This window comes from Botryllus schlosseri, chromosome 7 (assembly GCF_051294905.1).
Source record: "Botryllus schlosseri isolate E-star chromosome 7, Bs_hap1, whole genome shotgun sequence".
In the NCBI taxonomy this organism is placed as follows: Eukaryota; Metazoa; Chordata; class Ascidiacea; order Stolidobranchia; family Styelidae; genus Botryllus; species Botryllus schlosseri.
Genome location: NC_137242.1, coordinates 6,962,220 through 6,985,898, shown reverse-complemented (window position 1 = coordinate 6,985,898; position 23,679 = coordinate 6,962,220). Strand labels below are relative to the sequence as shown.

Below are 23,679 nucleotides of genomic sequence, written 5' to 3'. Positions count from 1 at the left end.
CCATTCAAGAGCCGCAGTTATTTGATTACTAGTCTTGTCGCCGTTCTATGGTCAGTGACACACTCATTCTTGGGCAACTACTTTCAAACGCTTTGCCCGAAATCTTAACGGCTTTCCTGTGAGCTTCTTTCAGGCTCATTGTTGTTTTTTATCAATAATCTATTGAATGAGACACAATCACGGGGTATTTTTAAGATTTTCCAAATTTTGGACAGCCCTAATGATTAATGATGAAGTCAATGCACTTTGCATGATTCATTACTATCAAGCAGTACTTGCTTTACATTTTCACATTGCCACAATTTCATTTATAGGCACCAATTTTGGTTCAGGATTGATCATGAGATATCCTGACAGCAATCAGCCAAACTATAACCCGGAGCAAGAGTGTGCTTCGTTGCTGAGAAACTGGCGCTTCGGTGAGTTGAAATCATTTAGGCAGCTTCGTTATGTACTTTTCTGATGATGAGACATCAGACATTAGAGGTGTGTAAGTCTACATTTTGGATAATCGCAGAATTGTTAAAATCAACCGAAAGCCATGATTTTATAGCAGGTCTGATTAAATCCGCAATCTGCATCATTTTTGTGTAAATTGTTAAGCGCACTCTGCCAAGCGCGTCTAAAAAAGTCGCTAGTCACACAATATGCCTCCTGTTTTGGTTGAGCAGTGAAGTAGTCTTCACCTGTTTTGTCGTGGACTAGTCCACTTGCTATAATTCTTTAGCGGCTTATACTGGTATGCTTTTTTTTCTAATTGCATCTGATAAAGTAACACAGGTAGTGACTTAAATTTGCAAAATATCTAATCAATTGCAAGATCTATATTGCATTCTATTCCTACACCATCGATATATACAGAATATATCCACAAAAATATTATTTAGATATTGATCGTTTAGACATCACTCTATCTGTTTATTCTATCGCATTGTGTCTTGTGTATTGCGTTGTACAATAAATGTCTTGGGCAGATGAAAACATAAAAAAGCTCATGATTAACGCAAGTAAACCAATCTCATTACAGGCAACATAACAAAAGAACAGTGGATAAAGTTGCAAATATTCTACGATGAATGGAGAAATGTGAAATTTCTTTTTTGGATTGGTGATGTCAATAAACATGATGCTCTGTTTTTATCTGAGGGCTATATTAAGTCTGGCCCCCTTCCACAATCGGTATACGTTAATCTTCAAGACAAGTTACAGCTCCATTTCATGCCAGATAAAAAATGTTCCCGATTCGATGACAAAAACAAATCCAGGGAAGTGGATCTTTATGAAATTTATGATCAAGGTTATTCCATGCATGGGCTTGTTATTTATCTTGATCCCAAGGAAATCAAAGATAGTTATATTGTGATCCACTATTGGCTTTCAAGAAATGGTGAAAAGTTGAATTGGGAGGATGAAATTCGGTTGAGGATTCGGGAAAGGCACAATGGTAGGTTTGAACTATCAAATTTAGATAGTTGGTTACGCCAGATATTTTATGAAGTAGACCAGTGGTTCTCAACCGCCGGTGCCGGTTCGCGACGACTTTGCAGCCGGTCCGCGAGGTAATTACAATTTTATACCTTAATTTCAAGATGCAATGTGTTGAAGGCTTGTCCAATGTCCATTGATAAAATAATTTAAACATCAAATTTTAAACTCATTCAGAACTTCATGAAGTAACGTTAGGTATGGAAACATGTTCGATTTGATCCGTGTCATTTGACGACATATGAACGACAAGTACGAGCTGACTCGCTAAATCGCTCCGCACCCCAAACTCCCCAATTGCAGCGGCGCCCAAAATCATTTCGTGAATGAACATAAATTATATATAAAGCATTTTTTTGAAACTTTATCCAAATTTTCTCGCTTTGTGTGGTTTGGTGTCAGTAAATGTATTGATTATTTGGTGTCCTTCCCTAAGAAATACTCATGATTGATGGAAATAGGCATTGCGGCGTCAGCCATTACCGAGCCACGACGTGCCAACATATAATGAAGTTTAGGCTAACTTATGACTCCGAATAGTGGGCTAAAAATCACCAGCGAGATAATTTTGGCCGACAAGGACTGCCTTTTGTTGACCGAAAACTTCGATATATATATTTCTAACTGTCCATAGGCTCCAAAATAGCTGGCGCCGAATCCCCTTGTTCTGGCAATCTGTACCACACACGACGAATGCCATACCACAGAGAAAAGTTATTTGCCAGCGAAGAAATACCACTGATCTATACCAATCTGGAGTCGTGTGCCTCCTTTGGTTTAGTACGCTTGGGTGATTTCAATATCTACTCAGTGTACTCACTATATAACAGACAGTAGGTCACGAAGTATTGACATGAATATGTTTAATTGTTTTTAGTTACGTGCCCTAAATTTTCCAAGAAGACACCTCCGTCAACTCTATCGGAAAATCTGATAATTCTGAAAGCATAAAAAATTTACAGAAATATATATGCAATTACCAATATTATTGACCGATTCAGTCATGAATTATAGAAAATATTTCGCGCTCCGCGCGATTATGTTACATAAACTCACTGCATACACAGAGTAGAGGGAATATGTTCACAAGTAAGCCTACTGGTGAAAACCTCCAATCAACTGTGGGGTCTGGGGGCAAAGACCCCGGAAGTTTGGTTTATCACCCTGTGGGGGCCCAAGGCCAACGTTTTTGGACTGGTAGGCTGACGATCGGCCCTTATTTTGTGGATGGCCAGATATAGCTGTTGTCGGGTGTTTTCCTGTGGTGCATTGTATTCATAATAGCTAGAGTAGCCTACGTCTGGTGGTAGTGGGCAATGAGCAAGATAGCATGACAAGGTGATTGGTTATCGACTCCGAATGATCGTTCTCTCGATAATGTTGAAGAGAAAGAAAATTATTTGAGTTAGCGAGGTCGGTTAAATCTATTGCCTTCGCCGCGGAAGACTGTTTACGACTTCCGGCGCTAGCACTATTATCTGGGAAAGGCAATATTTACCTCGACTCATCAGACTCACTACGATAAAATCACATACCTGCTATCATGAACATAATTAATTGCGATCAAAACCCTCAAATGTCACTCTCTAGCACCATATACTTGCAAAAAATGGTTGCATACTTCACGTTTTGAGTTGATTTCAATTTTTGAAAGTCCACCGGTCCGCCAAATATTTTTTGAAATTTTACCGGTCCGCGAGGTGAAAAAAGTTGAGAACCACTGAACTAGACTTCAATCAAATCGTTTCGTAAGGAATTTCTAGCTACCGGCAGCACATAGTTTGGTGTTATATTCCAATACTTACACTGCATATTGTTGTTTGATGTAACAGATTTTTGCATTCATCCATCGAAAAAGCTAGAAGCTCCACACCACCTGACTGCCTCAAATCTCATTTACATCATTTCGAGTGAGTTCTAATTACAGTGGTCAACATTTCAAATCAAAAAATGAAAAAAGAAATTTGGCAGAACATCTGAGAGCCGTTACTGGGGTTTTCTGGTTATCTCATTTCACTAAATCAGAACGAAATGCCAGTAATTTAATTATAATCTAATTTGCGAAATGTTTCCATGCTCTAATTCTAGTTCTAATCAAATTTGCTAAATGTTTCCATGCTCTAATTGTAGTTCTAATCTAATCCGTGAAATGTCTCTATGGTCTAATTTTAGTTTTAATATAATTTATTGATTTTCTGAAAATACCTCTTTGTCCGGGGCATTTTGCAGCGAGTTAACAAGAATATCCCTCTCGCGCAGGGAAATCCAATGCCAAACCGCCATTGCCTTACTTACACCGTGCTGGCAAGCAGTCATAGTAGTTATTGTGACGAAAAATAACCTGCTAGCAACATTCTATAGTCTTTGAAACTTTACATTAGTACAACGCCGTGCTGACTAATATGGGCGATGCTCATGGTTTCCACAAAAGAAGTGATATTTTTTTAAAGTAGTACGAATACAACAAGAGATACCATGATCATTAACATCATTTTGTTTTGAACTATGAGCTGCGCACGATATCCGACAATGCTTTCCAACAACTAATGAATCGATATTGGGGCTAGCGAGACATGTTACTAGCTGAAAGACTATCTCATCCCAATGACTGATCTTGTGGGGACGTCCTATGTCGTTTTCTATGCGTCTCTGTCTTGGCAGTGTCTGGGCCATTACACGTCAAGGCAATATATGCTTATTGATATCAGCAGACTCTCCATAGATGAAATGCTGTTGTCATCGTCGAAGCCGTTTCAGCTAGTGTGGAATAGTGTGGTTGGGTACAGGCGAATAGCTTATTTTGAAACAACAACAATTACAATAATAATTTGAAACTGAAATCAATTTTAGCATCTCAAAATGCTTTATTTCCAAAATCTCAAATCAGATCGCCGGCGGCGATTACAGTGACCCCTGGTATAGTAAAAAACGAGCCAAGCTTTTTGTACAGACGTTAACCATTCTCACGGCAATGGGAATGCACTGTGATTTGATATAAACTAATTTTTGCTGTATTCATTTCACATTCACAATTTCATCAAATTTCCAAGTTTGCGTGAATTCTGTAATTCTAATTCTAATCTAATTTTGAAAAAGCTGTGTAGCTCTAATTCCAATTCTAATGCAATCCAGAAAAGCTGAAAATTTTCTAGTTGTCGATGTCTGCTTCCAGTGTACTCTATCTAGCTTATTGGTCTCGATCATCCGAGGTCTTCACTTGCGCCCCGTGACCAATGTTCCCTCTAATTTTTGACGAGTCTGCGCACACTCATCAACTCGCTGCGCAGACTCTTGGACAACAGTGCGGAACGACTAAAAAAACAGGTCATCACTTCGGATTTTTTGTGCTCAACTTAGATTTTCTGTACGCAGAGACTGTGCCACTGCGCATTTGCGCAGCTTAGAGGGAACATTGATCGTGACTTGTTAATCATGTATCGTTTCAATTTGCTTATTGAAGGGTGGGCCTTAATTTTCAAGGTATCGAGCAAGGCCCCATGCAATACTTCTCCAATGCTCAGCTTAGCATCACTAGCCTGATTTTACAAGCTGTTGTACCCATTTCAGTAAATTAATTGGCCAGTATCCTCCTGTCCAGTAATTACATGCAATGAACTGTAATTTCTTGATAAATTCAATTTGTCATCGATTGACCTGGCTGATAAAGCAACAAATGCTTTGCGATTGATGTGCCTGACTATATTGGGGTATTATGTCACACCTTATTTTTACAGTAATATTATTAATACTATTTAGTTCAGAGTCTTCTTTCCTAATGCTGATGCTTAATTCATTCTTGTAGTGTTTTATTGAAATGTTTTATCAGGCAGGGATATCCCTGTTATTAGTCTTATGTAATCCGAGTGAAACTTTCACACCAATATGACACTGATAGATGCGTGGTAATTTCAACATTGAATGCAGAGTTGATGGTACTATATGTATATATATGAGAATGCGTAACACACAAATTTACAAATTTGTGGTATTTTCAGACCACAATCAATCAGAGACTACTATTGGAATGCAGGTCACCGACCATGCCACTGTTCACCAAGACAACAAGAACTGCAAAACATTTTTCAGAGGGCAACATCAGCTGTAGATGTAGCTATCTGGTGTTACCTATGATCTTTTGGTCCCAGATGATATGACGATATGTTTGGCATTTTAAAATCAGGTGCGTACAGTATCACCGACCTGACTGCAACATGGAAGGATCAAGTTAAGTTGCTAATTTCAAGATGTGCAAACTGTTGTCGCACTTTCCTGTTACAGGATGTACTCCTACCAAAGCTTGCGAGCAAACTGTAAAAATCTCGCTTTTGTACAGAAGAAAATATGAATATCTACTATTATTTTTACTTGTGCAACTGATTTTGATGCAATTTCATATTAATATTACTTGTTATGAATTTCTATCTATGTTTTTTCTATCTATGTTTTTACTTCGGTGCCAAGTAACACTCAGTTCAAATATACATTTCTATCATTTTGTATTTAAAAGATGTCTTAATTGTTTATCTTACTGTGCGATACCGTGGAAAAAGTATATTGTTAATTAGTGATTTCTAATTTCTAATTCTTCAATTTGAGCTTATTAGATCATATCGTTTAATGTCGCTAATATGCACAAGTGGTGTTGCATGGGTACTGAACAAATTTCAATGACTTCTTTTCCAATCTTGTCGTTTCTCGGAATAAAAAAAATAGAATATGGTGTATTGACAATCTGCTCGTGTGACTGACTGTATTTGAAGTCGTTAATTCTTCTTATTCGATAGTTGTACTATAATAGCCACATACGGGGTTCTTAACTGGGATTCAAAGAAACCCGACTCATACCAATTGTGATGACACGCCCGTCTTGGCTATCATTGACTATACAGAGAATAAGGCTTTATTAGTAGTCGAATTGTGACTGTTGTGTCATGTGCAGAGGTTGGGGTTCTTAATCGAAACCCCGTAGTTTTGAAATTGGGATTCTCAGTTGCAATTCAGCAATTCGTATTAGGCTGTTGCGAGGCACTTTCCAGTGAAGTCTCCTATTTCTGAACTGGTCTCTGAAACTGCAGTATGTATTCATATTTTTTGTTTTTTTGGAAGATAATGTTTCAATGGTTTTGTTCTTTCAACACTGTTGTTGATGATGCACAGTTCATTTTGTGCAGCAGTGTGGTATAGTGATTAGATTGTATTAGATGTGTAACATTGCTTTCAGGAATACATTCATTGCAGTAAAATCTAGTAACTCAAAGATTTTCTTCATATCAAGAGTTAATGTCACAATAAGCAGCATATAATAGAGATTCAGTCATGCCAGTCACCTATTCAAGTAGATATTTAATGTGGTAGGTTTTTTTTGTGACTCAGTAAAAATTTGGGGCTCGTCGAAGGGTTTGCCAGGTTATGGAAAAAACCACTGATCTACATGAACTGCTGCACACTAAGCAAAGCAATGGCAAGTGATCACAAAGATATGTCTGTGTACGTCTACCATAGCTGTCTTAAACACACCATACGAAATGGAGATTATTTATTTGCATGTAAGCTGCCGCAAGGTGCCTGGAACGGACAACCATGCTAATTTGGCGCGGTAATCGTAGACTGCCGACTCCCAAACAACAGACTTTTATATCAAACATTTGCATAATTATAGTGTCAGTGGAATTGAAAACTATTTGTCAGAAACGATTTAAAATTATGCATAGGCAGATTCATAATACATAATGAATTGAATGTTGAACCGGGCAGCATATTAAAATTAGGCTTTTGTCACTGCAAAATTATCAAACTGCGCGTAGTCGAACGTTTTAACGCCGAGAGCAGCCCAACCGTTCTTCGGAACATCTGGAAGACTTGATAAAGATCTTTTAAAAAGTAAAGCAGAATTCAGGTATCCATACAGGGTAGACTTGTTCACCGCAAGAGAAAGCCTGTTCCACCCTCCTACATTGTACGTTAACCCATTCCAACAAGCCCAATCCTTCTTGCACTGAACCGAATACTGGAAATAAAATATGGTATGTTGTTATAAATTTGGAGTAATGTAAAAAGCAGCCATGACCTGCTCACAAAATCGATGTATGTCTATTTATTAAATTCTAACAAGCCACGGCACTTGCACCAGAAAGGCAAAACTAAAGCATTCCAATTGCGTCTAATTTTCCAGCGGTTTATAAGCCTATTTGTGTTCTTAACTGTTATTACACACTGGTCCTGCGGGTCTTCAACCAAATTTTTATGGGTTTTGCCATCCTATACCGCTCTCCCTTCTACGTATCATTTCACCAATATCCGTGACATATACACACACAAACATATTCCACTTTGTTTATTTGTGAAATAATTTTGGGCCTTCTCCAATTGTGGGGTTTGGTGCACCGCTGTTACGGTCCTGATTTCCATAAAACTAATACAGCATGAGTGGGCCTTGATGGATTCAACAGATGGGTTGGTATGACCATGCGTAATCTATCAATGCAATTGAAGTCTATCGAAAAGTCATTACTTTGAGCCTTGGCAAGGCACTAATACAGTCTCTAAAGCAGTGATTCCCAACCGCGGCCCTGAGGGCCGCATGCGGCCCCTAGCTAGCCTTCTTGCGGCCCCCACAAAAATATTGAGAAATCGACTTTTGCTTGGCTTGGAGTCTGGAGTTTTCAATTAGGATTGCAGGAAAGTTGTGAGTAGACTGCTAAGATTACGTCACTGCTGTTTCAATGTAATGTGCGAAACTGTCCTGTTGAACGAGCTGTAGGCCTACCTACCTATAGGTATAGATATAGGTATTGACAGGACCGTAACTGCCGCACCCCAATTGGGGGGAGCGAGCTCGAAGGGTGCCCAAAATTAATTAGTGAACTAGCATAAATTTTAGAGTATTTTATGAAGTTTTATGCAACTTTTTCAAAAATTTTCCGCGCTGCGCGCGATTTCAAGTCTCGAAATACCTTAATTATTGTGTATACTCTTCCAGCAAGATAAAATACGCAAGATCTATAGAAGTGGACATATCGGCGTCGGCCATTACCGCGCCACGACGCACTAAGACATATAAAGTTTTATGCCATGTAACATGCGACTCCAAGAAGTGTGCCAAAACGATCAGCAGCGGGAAAACATTGGGCGAAAAGGACTGCTCTTACGCTGACCGAAAACTTCGTTATGTAGATACAAAATACATATAGGTGGCCTTTTATTGACCACAGGCGCCTAAATGTCTGGCGCCGAATGTTCCTGTCTTGGCAATCTGAACCTCACGAGACAAATAGGGTCCATCCCGCAGGGAAGAATTATATGCCAGTGAAGAACTACCAATTTGAAATATTGTGCATCTTTTAGTTTATTACGTTTGGTTGATTCTATATTTTTTGATATAGCAGACTGGAGGTCACGAAATAACATCATGTAACGAAGTCGTACCAACGGGTCCGCCCGTCCGAATATCTTTAATTATTATTTACGGGCCCTACAGTTTCCAAGACACCTCACTCAGCTCTACCGGTAAATCTGATTACGTGAGCAGAGAGGACAAGTAATTGATAACAATATATATGTAATTCCCGATCTTATTGACCTATTTTATTTTGAATTATCGAAAATTTTCGCACTCCACACTGGCTCACTAAACGGTGATCCTGATTTCGTGGCATAAGCGAACAACGGGACGGGGGGGTCGGTTTATCACCCTATGGGAGCTCAAGACCTAAGTGTTTTGGGGGGCCTGACGAAGTGCTGTTTCGTTCCTGCCAACGGGTATACGCCCGAATATGTTTAATTATTATTGAGTGGTCTTACCTATTCAAACACAACTCACTCGGCTAAACCGGTCAATCTGATTACGTGAGCAGAGAGAGGATACAAATTGATACCAATATATATGCAATTGCCGATTATATTGACCGATTCAATCATGAATTATAAAAAAAATTTCGCGCCTCGCGCGAACAGTCGAGAGAAGCTGCCTAAAACGGACACCCGATTTAGATGATAAATAGCGGTAAACAGCCCTCTAGCCTGAGGTGGGGCTGGGGGGCTTCGAAGTTCGGTTTATCATCCTATGGGGGGCCCAAGAGCAACGTTTTTTTTTTGGGGGGGGGGGCTGACGAAGTGCTGTTACGGCTCTGGGTATTGATAACTAATTTACGGATAGATGTTCAACAAGTGACTTACGATTGAATAGATACGTACTGATTAGCCGGAAAAAAGCAGCATAATTGGTAGTCCTATAGCTCGCGACCCAAGCGTCCGAATAATTCATTGATATGTCGGTGTTTATCGAAAGCAAGTGTCGCACTGATTGCAAAAATACGAATTGAAATCTCGCCAGGGCATTAAAACTACTCCGAAATAGCCAGCAAAGGTTGATTGTTCTGAACAATGGGAGCGCGGCAACACAATGGCCAATGGCGTCAAGCGAATGATCGGAACAATGCCAATTTTCATATTTTGGTGACTATCTTGGGTTCCTTTCATTGCCCTGGTATTCGTGCGGCCCCGACCGTACTCTGAAATTCCAAATTTGGCCCTGCCACCAAAAAAGGTTGGGAACCACTGCTCTAAAGTCTCTAACGCACACAGTTAGCAAAACTCACCTTATTTCTTTCTAATGTGGTTGTCAACGTCCATTCTTCATCGGAGTGTAGCCACAGAAACAATCCTTTTGCGTTTCGAACATTGCACCCACCGCTGTCCACCCTCATCGCTACGAAAACGCCTTGAGATTGCTCCAGTAAAACAGCCGCCGTCACATTCACGTCGGCCCACGAATAATCTCCGATCAGAGTTATGGGTGAATCTGAATCGTCGCACCACGTTATCGGTCGTGATGTTACAACCTGCAGAATATGATATGACAGTTTTGTTCACAAAGTGGTGCTACGCATCAAGTAAGCGTAGTAGAATTGCGTACACGAGGGATTTGATTTCCAGTATTGTAAAGTAGGTAACGGATTGATGTGATGAAGCCTATGTTACATGCAGAGGTGGCCAGTAATAAAGTCCACATACATTTTGGAGCTGTCAAATAGTTTTTGCCCACTTTCACGTTTTACTGAAGTGGTTATGCTTTCAGACTATTTCAATTCAATTTGTTATTATCAATTTCATCATTTCAAAAACCCACAAGACTGAGATACAATGAAACGATAGAAATGTGCCGAAACGACTTGAGTAGTCTTTGAAATCAGACACCCACCCGATCTAAGCCATGCAAAACATAAGAAGAATGAAAAATATAAATAGAAAATATAAAAGAACAGGCGACAATAAGAGGTGGCATGTGTCGGAAGGCAAGATCGATATGTCAGGTCCTGGTCTGGCAAGCTTGAGGGCTGATTAATATTGATTCTACTTACACTTCTCTTCAAGTGAACAATTTTTTCAAGCAAAACTACTTACTGTATAGTTCTTAATTAGATCGATTATGTCAAGTAAAAAGCAACTTTGGGACATATTTGCATCTATGTTATGACTGAAATTGTCATAAGTGATTGAAATGCACCTGTGTCACGGTACCTGAATATAATTTAGAAAATTGCAGCCATTTGTAGAGTCCTTAGTCATATTACTTTAGTCGCAAAGACGCAGACTGTGATCCCAAAAGTAGTTACGGTACATCCGATTAACCAGTAAAACGAGTGGCCCCCTTAACCAAATTTACTTTTTGAAACTACTAAGCACTTTTCAACCCTATATTTTCTACTTTGTTGTGCCGTATCATTGAAATCACTACTTCTACTTGCAACAAAGTCGAAATTTGTTGCGTTACTTCAATGTTTGCTACAGTACAAAAGGTGACTACTTTGGTCATATCTGTTTAAACGCCACGCTGTGCCCAATACGTTCACCGTTCATATTGAAATAGACCCGAATATTTTTGGACGGCACTCGTCAGGGGTAATCGTCAGCAACTACTAGAGAATTTGAACACTTGGATGAACAGAACTTCATTATACAGTTGAATGATATATTCATATTGAAATAAACCTGAATATTTTCGGCTGACACTCGTCAGAGGTACCTGTAATTGTCAATGACTAGTTGAAAATGGGAAAGAACATTGTATATCAACAATCATATTCTCTAGTACAGAGGTCTCAAACACGCGGCCCGCGGGCCGCATGCGGCCCGCCAGGTTATTTTGTGCGGCCCGCGACGACATTTTAGATTTTTATTTATTTCACAATATATAAGTGTCACATATATCTTTTCAGGTTATAAAGTGAAAATTCCCTCTTAAATTGCCCCGAAAGCCTGAAACTATTCATCACACTTCAGTATCACATCAATTGCAAACGCTACCATGTAGTGGAGGATTCACTATTTCTCCACATTTCCACATCATGATGACAAAACCTGACCCTTAGACGATTCGTGTCTGATATTTGTGAGTTGGACTTGGACGCGACTTTTCTTAGAATTACTCAGACTCGGGCTAACTCGATGGTAAAATGAAAATGACTCTAGTGGACTCGTAGTGACTCGGAATACCGTGAATTTGTTACAACCATGAACACAACAGACTAAACGCGAATCAGGGGAATAGTAACATATCAGAAAGTCGCAGCTTGGTATTTCGCTAACTAAGCAAGTAGTTATGACAACCATTGGCAATCTGTTAGTTACATCTTTGGTCGCTAAACCATGTTATCAAAACCACTTAAAGGTACCAAGTACCGTAGTGGTACGCTCCAACGATGTAACAGCAATGGGCCGTTCGGCGTTCCGACATTTCAATCCCTAGGACACATTCATTAATATATTTATATCATATTTATATTTTTTCTGCTCCTATTTGAAGATATTTGGCCATGAGATTAATACCCTACTTATCAGAAGCATACCCGAATCCTGGATTAGAATTACAATGCCAGACCTAAAAATGTTTTGATATCAGATCACTCTCTATAATCAATCTGTTAAATTCAAAACTTTCATAGTAGCGGAAAAATCATAATTCGATAGCTTTTATGATTGCATCATACATTTGTCCGCCCATATGGTGTATATGTCTTATAATTAATATATATCAAGTACAAAAACAATTCTATTCAAATGGTTATAAATGCGATGATTCTTTTCGTGCCAGGCCTAAATTCATGCAAGAGTAAATCAAATTTTGACGATGTGTGTTTACTGTCAGTCTGCTGGATCGACTCACTTTCAATAGGACATTTCACTCCTGCCAAATAAGGCCTACTTGGAAATACAGAGAATACCCCTATAAATGCTGCGGCCCGCGGCGTCGTCAAAACTGGAAAAATGGCCCGCGAGCACATTTGAGTTTGAGACCTCTGCTCTAGTACTTGCTGAAGATCACCCCTGACGAGTGTCAGCCGAAGATATTCAGATTTATTTCAATATGAATACATTATGCAATTGTATAACATTGCAGTTATGCACCTCCAAGAGTCTCTTCAAATACCTAATAACAGTCAGATGCCAGAAAAACAGACAAAAGCATTCTTAACAACATCCACTTGGAACACAATTGCGTGCCATGCATGTTTGCCATGCTACAATGTAAATAAATCAAGCATGCACAGAATCTCTCACTTTCCTGCGTAAACACAGACTACATGGCCACGACACGCGAACCGTGGCCACATGTGCGTAAATAGCTGTTTGCATTTCGTCATGCTTGCGTGTTACCTGTCGCATGGTGTTCCCGTGTGATGTCCCGCTTTTATGAAGTTCAAACACGCCCGACTGATCGGCGAAGTTGAAAGCTTCCATAAATTTCTGGTTGCCGTCAAAATTATCATTGTATGGCAACGGAAATGGGGCGGACGTCGGAATTGATCCAAAATCCCCTTTTTGTCCTAGAATGAAAATATCATCGCATTACGTAAAGGATAAGACCACAATCACAATTATCTAATACTGAATTTTATTAAAGTTGTATTTGTTCACGTGCTAAATTGGGTAGCAGGAGACAAATTACAGTCGGTAGATCTCTGCCAACTTCTTGAACCTAGCGAGATCATGAGGCATAATACTTCATTCAAACAAACTAAACATGGTGTATTGCAAATTTTTAGTCAGGAGAACGACTGCATGCATTGCATACCCACATGAATGGAAAAAGTCTACAAAGCAAAAATGCTAGGTTCAAATTTTGTGTAACATAGCCTATAAAGAAACTTCACGGTGAAATGACCAAATTTAAACAAACATCTACCACACACCAAGGCTGTTAGAGTAGTCAAGATTGCTACAGTATGGTACTCAAATAGAAATAACAACATCAATCTATACGCATTCCATTATCAAGATAAGGGAGGGTATTTCACACGCACACTATGTCAATTTCACACAGAAAGTGATGCACCTTACTTTATAGCTTTAAAATCCTAAATGTAAATGGTATAATGAATTGAAGTTAGCCTGGCTTCAACAACTTTCAAGTAAAAGTGAAGGCAGCCTAAAACCATAATAAATTTAGGAAGCACCACAACTAGGCAAAGCCTACCTTATTACTACAAAAAGTACTTTGTTACAGGGTTGTAATGACTCGAGTCATGACTCGACTCGAGTCAGACTCGAGTCACGATTTTCGGATGACTCGACTCGAGTCATTTTCTCAAAATAGGGAAATGACTCGACTCGAGTCAATCTGTGTATTGACTCGACTTGGACTCGAGTCATTGCGCATGACTCGAAGCAAGTCATTGACTCGAGATTCAGACGGCGAAGACCGACATTTCATTGTAATTTCGAAGCCAACACACTATTGGGATTTCGTTTGTTGGTACTGGTGCTTGAAAATGCGACCAGAAACTGCTAAAAGTGAGGAAAATTGATATATTATAAATGCGATCCATTCAATATCACCAAACAGAGTTAAAAAAGTGGGTTTAGGAAGACTTTAACTGGAAACTGAGCAGTCAACACAATGACTTGAACTCGGACTCGAGTCATAATACCATGACTCGGACTCGATCCTCTGTTCGCTGACTTGGACTCGGACTTGACTCGGTGGGAATTGAAAATGACTCGACTTGACTCGAGTCAAAAATATAAAAGTGAGATTGACTTGTGACTCGGAGCCTTGTGACTTGGTTACAACCCTGCTTTGTTACTGACCACCTCTGCTTACATTTCACCTGTATTCAACGTTGTTAACGTAATCAGTTGATCCGGCTCCAAATGAAGAGTCACGCTTCCGTTCACCACGGGTATTTCAGATTTGACAAAAACATCAGACTCGTCCGAGTTCTTCCCAAGTGTCGTCGTCCACTTGTACATTTTCGTGACCGTTTGCTTGTAACTACCGCTCAGCGTGAACGTAACAGTTTGTGAAGATACTTGATAAGGAGGCAGTGCGGGACGAATGCACAGAGAATTATCGTGCGTCATTGTTTCTACGATGATACTCAATTCGATCGATTTGAAATCGGTCAAAGCCACATAGCTGCCACCTTTCGACAAATGCCCCGACGATTTCAGGTACCGCCATCCGGGCGAAACGAATTGAGTGGTATGCGCCGTGGCCCAGAGGACCGCCGGTACTTCGTAGTGACCGCTCCAAGGCTCGTTCGCGGTCATGAGGGAACATCTCTTGAAAGGCAGATTGTCGTAGTAGCTCGCGATAAGGTTCCACGAAATAGAGGCCGTCATGTTCCCGTTGACGTAGTTTTGATTCAAGATACGCGCCCAACAGCCAGCACCTGAAGGATGTGCTCAGTTACGGTTAATTGGTAAGCGTTTTTTTCATGAAAATAGCGGTCACTGTCTTGATTATGCGTAATGTAAAATGCTGTTGCTACAGATACATGAAACTAGGATCTTGATAGCTTTCACACCTTATTTAACGTCCACTTACAAATTAATATTTTATTCCTTACCAGAGCCGTAGAACCGTTGCTCTTTCATCAGGTGTTGATGTCAAATCTTGTGTAACAAATAAAATATAGCTATAAGTGGACGTTAAATAAGGTCGTGAAAGCTATGAAGATTTTAATTATATCTGCATCGTCTTCTCATGAAGTATATATCGTCGTTGTGGAATGAAAGCTTATGTCCATTTTACACATTGTAAGAAAATTAACTTTATGAAAGTTTTCATTTCCTTTCGGCCATTTCTTGGCAGTGGTTAACTTTAAAACAATGTGATCAACATAAACATAGCCAAACATGACTGAAATAATATGAAAATTTTACAAAAACTTGATTTTCTATCAATTTGAAAAATGGATCTAAAATTTTTATAAAATGGACATAAGCTACTCTGATTTCGCTGCAACGATATGTCCATATAGTTTAACAAAGTATATGAATACATGAATGAAAGTCAAAAAATCTGCCGACATCTGGCAGCGAGCAGAGGTAATCAGTAACAAAGTACAGTAGTCTACTTATACTTTTTTGAAGTAATCCTGAAGGTTTTGTCTACTTTCACAGCTTACTCAAATGTTAACATTTTTAGACTGCCTATTGCAGCAGTTCTTGAAGACAGGCTTACTTAAATTCTCACGTCTCACGAATAATTCAAGCGGAAAGTAGCATTTGAATAGACTTGCAATAGTGTCGTGAGTGAAATTGCCATCAACACCTGGGTGATGGTAACAGATAGGGCTGGGCAGAATCGAGTACCTAAGTGATTCGAATCTGAATCACGTAATATGCTTCGAGTCGAGTAATCGAGTATCGCTCATTATGACGTCATAACATAATTTAGTACCGTCGACGTTCAAATATGTACCGTTTATGCCCCCACAAAGAATATAATGCCTGTTATATCCATCTCATAAATTATACTTTGGTATTTTTCGGCCATACCGATTGCATTCCATATTGGTGACAACGTTGTGGGATAATCATGACTTCGGAAATGTGCTACGTCCAGTAACCTTCATAGCTTTGTACTATATGTTTCCTATGCTACGATATCGCCAAATCAAGATTTCAAGGCTTCAATCGGGGCCAACGATATCGTAGGCTCCGCTTCAATTCAACAGTTAAAATCAGTATCGAAACTATAGTTCTTGTTGATAAATTAACTTTCAGTGGCGATAATCGTATAATTTCAGTACTCGAAAAAATCGTCTTTTACTACTCGACTCGAATCATTAAAATTAATACTCGATTCAGATTCGAGTACTCGAATCATTGTGCCCAGCCCCATTAACAGATATAGGTCAATTCATTGTCATTCTGAATTATTCGCGAAGATGCATCGTGCAATATTTTAAATTTGTAGCGGTTCTTCATCTCTAATGCAATGATACACTTCGATAGCTGTGAGCCTGTGACGATATGGTCCCAAGCGTTTTCCTCATGCCTACGTTATTTGAATCTTGTGGTTCAAGAGATGCTATATCATTTGTATTGCGTCAGTGATAATGTTGAGTGTACACTGGACAGTGCTGCAGTTTCATCTTACCAATGTTATCATTGAATGTACTGTAGTCTTCACTGGCCCATAACGTTTTTCCAGTCTTCATCGCATCTGCATTAGATGTTGTACCAGGGTAATGGGACCCGATAACAGATATGGAATCACTGAAATCTTTGTCTCCGAGCATATCTGTTGCAATGCTCCAGGATCCATCAGCAGCGACTATTTCGACATCATTCAACCCAGACGCGTCTAATGCTTTCCGTAAATGCTGCAAGTGTGCCGTGTTTGGTTGTGGAGTAGTAGCTTGTTAATGCATACCCAGGCTTACCTTGATGTATCCGATATCGTAAGGTCGTTCATTCCATACTCCTACATAGTTTACTGTCAAGTCAAACTCGGATTTCATTCCCTTCACCCAAGTGATAACATAGTTTGCAGTTTTGGTGTAGTTTGAGAATGGCCACGCCGTGCCGTCTCCAATCCACCCAGGCCATGCCCATGACAGTGCGGCAATTTCAATGTCTGGATTTCTAGCTTTTGCTTCTGTCATAAGCCACCACTCGTATCTAAAACATGAAGATTCTTAGCTTAGAAGTAAATAATGGTGGAGTACTCACATGTTTAGAATAGTATTGCCGTCAACAATGCGTTTCCCTGGAGCTCTCCGCTTTAACCAATAGCCACGTTACTTCTACAGTGGCAATATGCATTTAGCCTACCAATCATACTTTGTGTCAAGTTTACAATGGAGTCTTAACAAGTCTGGTTCTTGTTTAGACATCGTAACAATCTGTAACCAACATATTTCTGAGACCATCATAATTCTTGACCCCCTGTTCCCTACAATTCTTGACCCCCTGTTCCCTACATATCTACCATTGTCATATAGACCAGTGGTCATAAACTGGGAGTCCGTGGATCAGTGCCAACTCTCTGGCAGAATAAATTACTCAAATTTTCTTCTTGATTGCAAACTGTAAGAGGTTAAAGATTAGTCCTATACTTAGACTAGTCCATTAAAATATATCACCAAATTTCAAATTGATGTAGAATGCCTAATGTGAAATGGTTTGACGGTCTATTTTCTACTTATCCTACGTCTAGTACAAACTGCTTAGAAGTAGCAGACTATTTGATCAACCAGAAATTTGTGAAAGTTAGGAAGACTTAGGTAAGATTTAACTAAATTCGATAGTACAATTTAGCAATATTTGACAGTATAATCGAATCTAGTGATCGGCGAAGTTGCATTTTTTCAAATCCCACGAGTCAAATAATCAACAAGACTTTGCCTTGCAGATCTCAAATATAGCCACACATAAAAGGTGTAATATCACATATTTTTCACAAAATTAATGTTTCAATTTTGTTTTCAACCCCTTTGCCATAATTAGATTGAGTTGATACTGATTTAAGGTTCACCGGCTCGCAAAATTCTTCACGTAAGTTAGCGTTAAGCCAAAAACGACTGAGAACCACTGATATAGACCGTTTAGCATTACATCTGTGACATGCTACATGTTATATAGATCTAGATGTGTGGTTTTCATATCTTCAATCCACACGCTGTGTAGCATTTGCTAAAAGGCTCTAAACAGCTCACCCTCTGTGGAAATTGGGCGGGTCATGTTCATTGTGCATGTGAGACGATTCACACCCATCAGTAGACTGTGCATCACCCCCAATCTCCACTTTCAAGATCTGAAGGGAGGCACCAAATCCGGGTTTGAAGAGATAATCCAAAATTTGGCTCCGTTGAGGTTCCGGATAGTTCACCAGCAATCTTGACGTAGCCCCTCCCCCCGATAACCCGCCTATCCCATCAAACATGCGTCCTTGAGTGCTGTCAATCATGTATTCAATCGCTTTCTGCGATATGTCATATTTGACAGATTTCAATACGTCTCGACCGTTTACAGGAATGATGTAAACACACAAGGTAGCTAGCAACAACCTGGAAATACACATAGCTAGAACACACGAGAACAGTACCTGAGCACAAAAGTACAATGTAAGCATACCCAAGGAATTGATAGGAAATGATGTCCTTATTCTATGAAGCAGACGAAAAGTAAAAAAATAGTCTGCATAAGCGCAAGGATCAGCCAACATCTAATAGTAATGGGCAATGAATTGCACCGTTACAGGCACTTCATTTCAAATAGTTGTGGATAAGCAGAATGGCCTGTTGGCGTATTCAATCAGGACAACTCCTTGTAAGCAGTTTTGACTTTCCGCAGGCGATGCAAGTAAATTCAATGAAGGAAGTGCGCCTTACATGCAAGCCATCGCAGCATTGGAATTAACATTTTAAAATATCGCAGTATGCCAGCGGTAGATATATTCTCTGTAATACGGTTATCATTGAATCGAATATTGTCACAGGAATTTTAATGAATTAAACCTCAGCTCACAAAGATTTTGAATCGGTTCCAAATAGTGAGATATAATGACGATAAGGAATTTAACAGCAGAACCACAGTACGCATGCAATTCTGATAGGATTTGTCAAAGAAATATGACAGTGGGGATTCCATCACAAATTCTCCATCCTTCAATCCAGGATCCTTTCCAATTTCAGTATCATGAAAAAGCTCACAAATCTACGCTCATCCAGGCATGCAAACACCAAATTTATGTGACACTAATATACTATACTGCCTTACTCTGAGACTTCTGAATTCGAATTTCATTTATACAAGACAACATTAAAAAATATATTCAATTGACATAATTACTCGTGTACAGCACATAATTTTCAAACTAAACTTCTGCATACAGGAATAATAAACGCGTTCTTATTGTAGAAGCCCATTCACACTAAATTCAACAAAAATGCATGCAATCCTAACTTGAAGAGATATTTGAATCAGTGAAATGTGACATAGAGTGTGCTCCTCCGTAAAGTACCTCCGGAAATGACATGGACTTGGTCCATGGTTTCATGTTGAAATGGATGATTTGGAATAAGTCAGATCCTCATGTCTGATGGTGCAAACTGTAAGGTGCACAAACCAAAAGAATATTCATTGATTTGAGTCTAGACACTTAACATCACTAGGTAATAAGCATTGGCAAAATTTAGGGGTTCCGATTCAGCCTTCAACTATCATGAACACATGACCATGATTATAGTATTACAATCCAAATCGAGTATTGATGTCAATGATTCGAGTCGAGTTGTTGGAGCTGGATTTTTCCGAGTAACAAAAATATATGTATCTTTGCACGAGATAAATTATCAACGTTCAACGTTCCAGAATTACACGGCTTTTGCTACGAATGGTTCTTTTATCAATAAGAATTATCATTTCGATATATTCTTACCCGTGGGGAAGCCTACGAACATTGACCACAAAAAGTATGCTATTTCTTGGGAAAAACAGTTCTGCGACATAGTAATGGTTAACAAATACCGAGTTATTTTCGTGTATAGGCAGCTGACAGATTATTCTATTCGCAGAAGGTTGCATATTTGGTTCAAGGTTATTGATAATATGACTAACATGTCAAAAAGGTTGCAAAACCCTAATCTATCCATCAAGTGTGAACTTGGCAGACTACTAAATAGAAAATATGAGGAAGCGCTTTGTGCCAAAAAACACCATATTTTGCAAGTCAATCCCACAAATGCTTGCTATGTTGCAGATATCATGAGAAATTACAGATTTCGCCCTCCCTTAGTAAGAATGGAATTTGTGAAAGACCCCAATCATCACAACTCAAGTCATGTCATAGGCCTTACTTTCGGCGAACTGGAGAATCATAAATACCCCGTTACTACTCGACTCAAATAATTCCAATAAATGCTCGATTCAGGTATAAAATACTTGACTCTATGTAACAAGATTCGATGCAACACTCATCCATGGTGTATGCAAGGGACCTAGGGTACCATCGGGGTTGTTAACAACGAAATAAAAACTGAGATATCAACAATCAACAGCAAATACGGATAAGGAAAATACTGGTTATTTAAATAAGTAGCTCAATCAAAATGTACATCAAAACACAATGACATGAATATTGAGACAAAATTCAATGTAAACAACACACAGGTGGCACATCTGAATGTCACTATGCAACAAATTTAACCACAGTTCATGGTCTTCAAGTTGAAAATAAGGTAGCACATAAAAGCCAACAATGCAATAACTTATAAATGTAAAAATACGCATCGAGAAACGGACGTTTTTAGCAAGTGGTAATGCACGGGTCACCGGATTGAAAGAAATAATATACGTTGACAAGTGGGAACATTGTGAGTCCGCCGACGAGAGATCCCAGTTGGGTAAAGGCACCGTACCACACAAGCGAATTGTCTGAACCTCTCTCGCGAAGTATTTGGCCAATCGAAACTTTGGCGTACGAAGTCGTGAACACGAAGAGAAACTGTGATATAACCTGTAGGAAAAACGTAAAATATAATAATGTCGCATTTCATCATTTTGGTGTTACAATACTAATGACAGTTGAAAGTTAATTTCATGTGGATTGTGGTTACTGAAACTGCTTTAAATGAACGTGATTCGATATTGTTTGTAATTATGACTCGAGGCAAGACCGATATCTTATATCTGAGGTCTGAGCCTACCAACACCTTCAACGAAAAGCCCGATATATTCAGCCGATAATGCACCTAGTTGAAAGCGCATTTTGAACAGCTCAGAACATTCATTTGAACAGTTTTATAACCATAGCTATACTTGGACATGAACTATACTAGAAACGGTGCATCTACACCTGCAAACTATAAGAAATTATATCAATACTTCCAATCTAGCAGTCACTTTTTTAGCTCTTATACTCCTTATTAGTATTACCATGTTGGGATTTTTTATTAACTCTGACGGCAGATATCAATATTACTTTCGAAGTGTAATATCAACTTGATATTAATGGCGAACTTATATAATCAGTTGGTAATGAATTATGTTGATAATTTTCTGCTCACAACATATCCAGTGTTCACAGATGTGCCTTAAGCTATGCATACCAAATAATGTGATGCAAATGTCATTGCCTATCAAATGTGTGCTAATAAAACTTCAAATGAAATATATTAACCGTGAGAAGCTGTTCACATGACATGTATCTGTGGCTGTGACAGTTCGCATGCAGGATCAATAACCGTCACTCGCCCTGCTATAGCCTGCAAGGTATCATGTTACAGTGTTTCATAATGATCAAAAAAACGAATATGCTGTCTCACCATTACGGCAGCTCCCCAGTCCGAACCAACCAACACAGGACACGGACTTTGAACAGCGAGCAACATCAGATATGACGCGAATCCTACAAAATAATCCGGTGATGAAAACTTTGTTTTAAAAAGTTACATAACGAAAACTACCTGTGGTGATGGCGGTGATCACTCCAACAAGCACATGAGAGTGTACAGGCAGAAACAGAGCTATGAAACACGCCACGGGATTCGCCATAGCTCCTAATGATGCAGAGAAGTGATACGGTAATTGTCCATACGGCAATGCTGAATATGATGCCACCGACGGCATAACCCCGTTCGCAATGCAACTAATCCACGTCACAAGACTGTAGAAGTATATATAATCATTCCGATCGAGAGGAGTCAATATTTCTACGCCTTCCTCTTCATTATCGTCCACATCAGACAATGATGGTGCGCCAGTGTAATCTCCTTTACCATCGTCTCCCAACGATGACATTTCAGTCGATGTAGACTTTGCGACATCTTGAAACTTGCTGCCTCCTTGCACAAATCTTTTGGCCAGTTGCGAATGGTTCAACACGGAGAACGCGATAGAGCAGAGAACCATCATTAAGAACAAACACAGAAAGAAAATCTCGGCAGAAAAGCGCGGATCACTGTATCTGGTTTCAATTTTGTATGAAGTAGTGTTGGCAGTTTCGTTAACGACTGTTACATTGACGCAATACGCTTCGCTCGCGCCTTGCGCAAGGGCTATAATGCTAGGTAAAAATCCGCTTAATCCCTCGCCTATGAAATACGTGGTGAGAAAGACGTACTGAAACCTACGCACGTACGGCATGAAAGTTACTGAAGACGTGCAGTCAACGAATGCCAAAACCAGAAACAAGGAAAAGAAAGGTAAACTGTGTGGTTCTCCACCGATAACAACAGTAATGTCCCATACAAATATCAACAACAAACAAGCGACAGTCCCCAAAGCGAGCATGATATATATCAACACATTGCGATGGTAATATTCTGGGAAAAATCCCTGAAAAACAGAAACATGATAAATACATGTAAATTTCGACGATCAAAGTCTCAATTTACCTGCATGACAGTAACCACGAGAGGTCCCAGATTTGCGACTTGTATCAGAATAACCAGATACGACGGTAATCCCCATTTTTCAGGTAGAGCGTCGACCAGAATTGGTAACTCCACCCATACGCCGTTAATCGCAACCCACGCGCCGATGCCAAAAAGCATAACAAAGATATGCATGAGGCCTCGGCTGACATTGGACGCATCAGTTGGTAATAAAGCCATTCTGTGCAACCAGGGTAACTTAAACCTGGAATTTCAAAACACAACATAGGTCGTATTTGTGTTTCTCATGAAAGTCATTGGTTACAAACTACACTAGATTGTGATGCTTTAACAGGTAGACGTCAACAGCACAATATGATATACAGTATACTGAGTATAGTAAAATCAACTGATCGTATATTACGTTAGGCTTAAACCAGAAGTAGCACGCCATTTTGATTGACACTGCTTGAATCTTGATTGTTTTTAATGCTATAACTGTTATTACTTCTACTTCAGATTCATCATTATATTTTGGTTGTCTCAGATTTTAGCTGGGGTATATATGCTTTACTTTCTTTCAATT

The 23,679-nt window shown here is 39.3% G+C and overlaps 3 protein-coding genes across 8 annotated transcripts in view; 1 reads left to right on the top strand and 2 right to left on the bottom strand.

The window, feature by feature from the left end:
• LOC145443853 (uncharacterized) overlaps positions 1–19,239 on the top strand; it is a 90,645-nt gene extending 71,406 nt beyond the window's left edge. For 4 of the 6 annotated variants that reach the window (XM_080321814.1, XM_080321812.1, XM_080321811.1 and 1 more), the window contains 4 exons: positions 315–419; positions 1,028–1,444; positions 3,318–3,395; positions 5,481–19,239. In XM_080321814.1, the coding sequence (XP_080177940.1) occupies positions 315–419; positions 1,028–1,444; positions 3,318–3,395; positions 5,481–5,590 (710 nt within the window). In that variant the 3' untranslated portion in view covers positions 5,591–19,239. The remainder of the gene's footprint in view (positions 1–314; positions 420–1,027; positions 1,445–3,317; positions 3,396–5,480) is intronic. The other 2 variants (XM_080321815.1, XM_080321813.1) reach the window with 1 other exon arrangement.
• Positions 7,007–20,946, bottom strand: LOC145443851 (galactocerebrosidase-like). The gene is made up of 7 exons (XM_080321807.1): positions 18,435–20,946; positions 17,160–17,397; positions 16,874–17,099; positions 14,595–15,158; positions 13,141–13,310; positions 10,083–10,325; positions 7,007–7,492 (listed from the first exon to the last, which is right to left on the bottom strand). The coding sequence occupies exons 1-7, from the start codon at positions 18,941–18,943 to the stop codon at positions 7,250–7,252; spliced, it is 2,193 nt and encodes a 730-aa protein (XP_080177933.1). The 5' UTR covers positions 18,944–20,946; the 3' UTR covers positions 7,007–7,249.
• Positions 18,668–23,449, bottom strand: LOC145443864 (solute carrier family 52, riboflavin transporter, member 3-B-like). The gene is made up of 4 exons (XM_080321826.1): positions 23,115–23,449; positions 22,185–23,055; positions 22,044–22,126; positions 18,668–21,235 (listed from the first exon to the last, which is right to left on the bottom strand). The coding sequence occupies exons 1-4, from the start codon at positions 23,331–23,333 to the stop codon at positions 21,026–21,028; spliced, it is 1,383 nt and encodes a 460-aa protein (XP_080177952.1). The 5' UTR covers positions 23,334–23,449; the 3' UTR covers positions 18,668–21,025.
• Positions 23,450–23,679: the final 230 nt, after the last annotated feature.

Coding starts and splice junctions, on each gene's coding strand:
- LOC145443851 (XM_080321807.1), bottom strand. CDS start 18,943: ATGTTGGCTGATCCTTGCGCTTATGCAGACTATTTTTTTACTTTTCGT. Junction 15,159..16,873: donor TACATTCAATGATAACATTG/GTAAGATGAAAC, acceptor CACATCCTTCAG/GTGCTGGCTGTTGGGCGCGT. Junction 13,311..14,594: donor GTTAACAACGTTGAATACAG/GTGAAATGTAAG, acceptor TTTTCATTCTAG/GACAAAAAGGGGATTTTGGA.
- LOC145443864 (XM_080321826.1), bottom strand. CDS start 23,333: ATGGCTTTATTACCAACTGATGCGTCCAATGTCAGCCGAGGCCTCATG. Junction 23,056..23,114: donor TCGTGGTTACTGTCATGCAG/GTAAATTGAGAC, acceptor TCTGTTTTTCAG/GGATTTTTCCCAGAATATTA. Junction 21,236..22,043: donor ACTGGGGAGCTGCCGTAATG/GTGAGACAGCAT, acceptor TTTTTCCTACAG/GTTATATCACAGTTTCTCTT.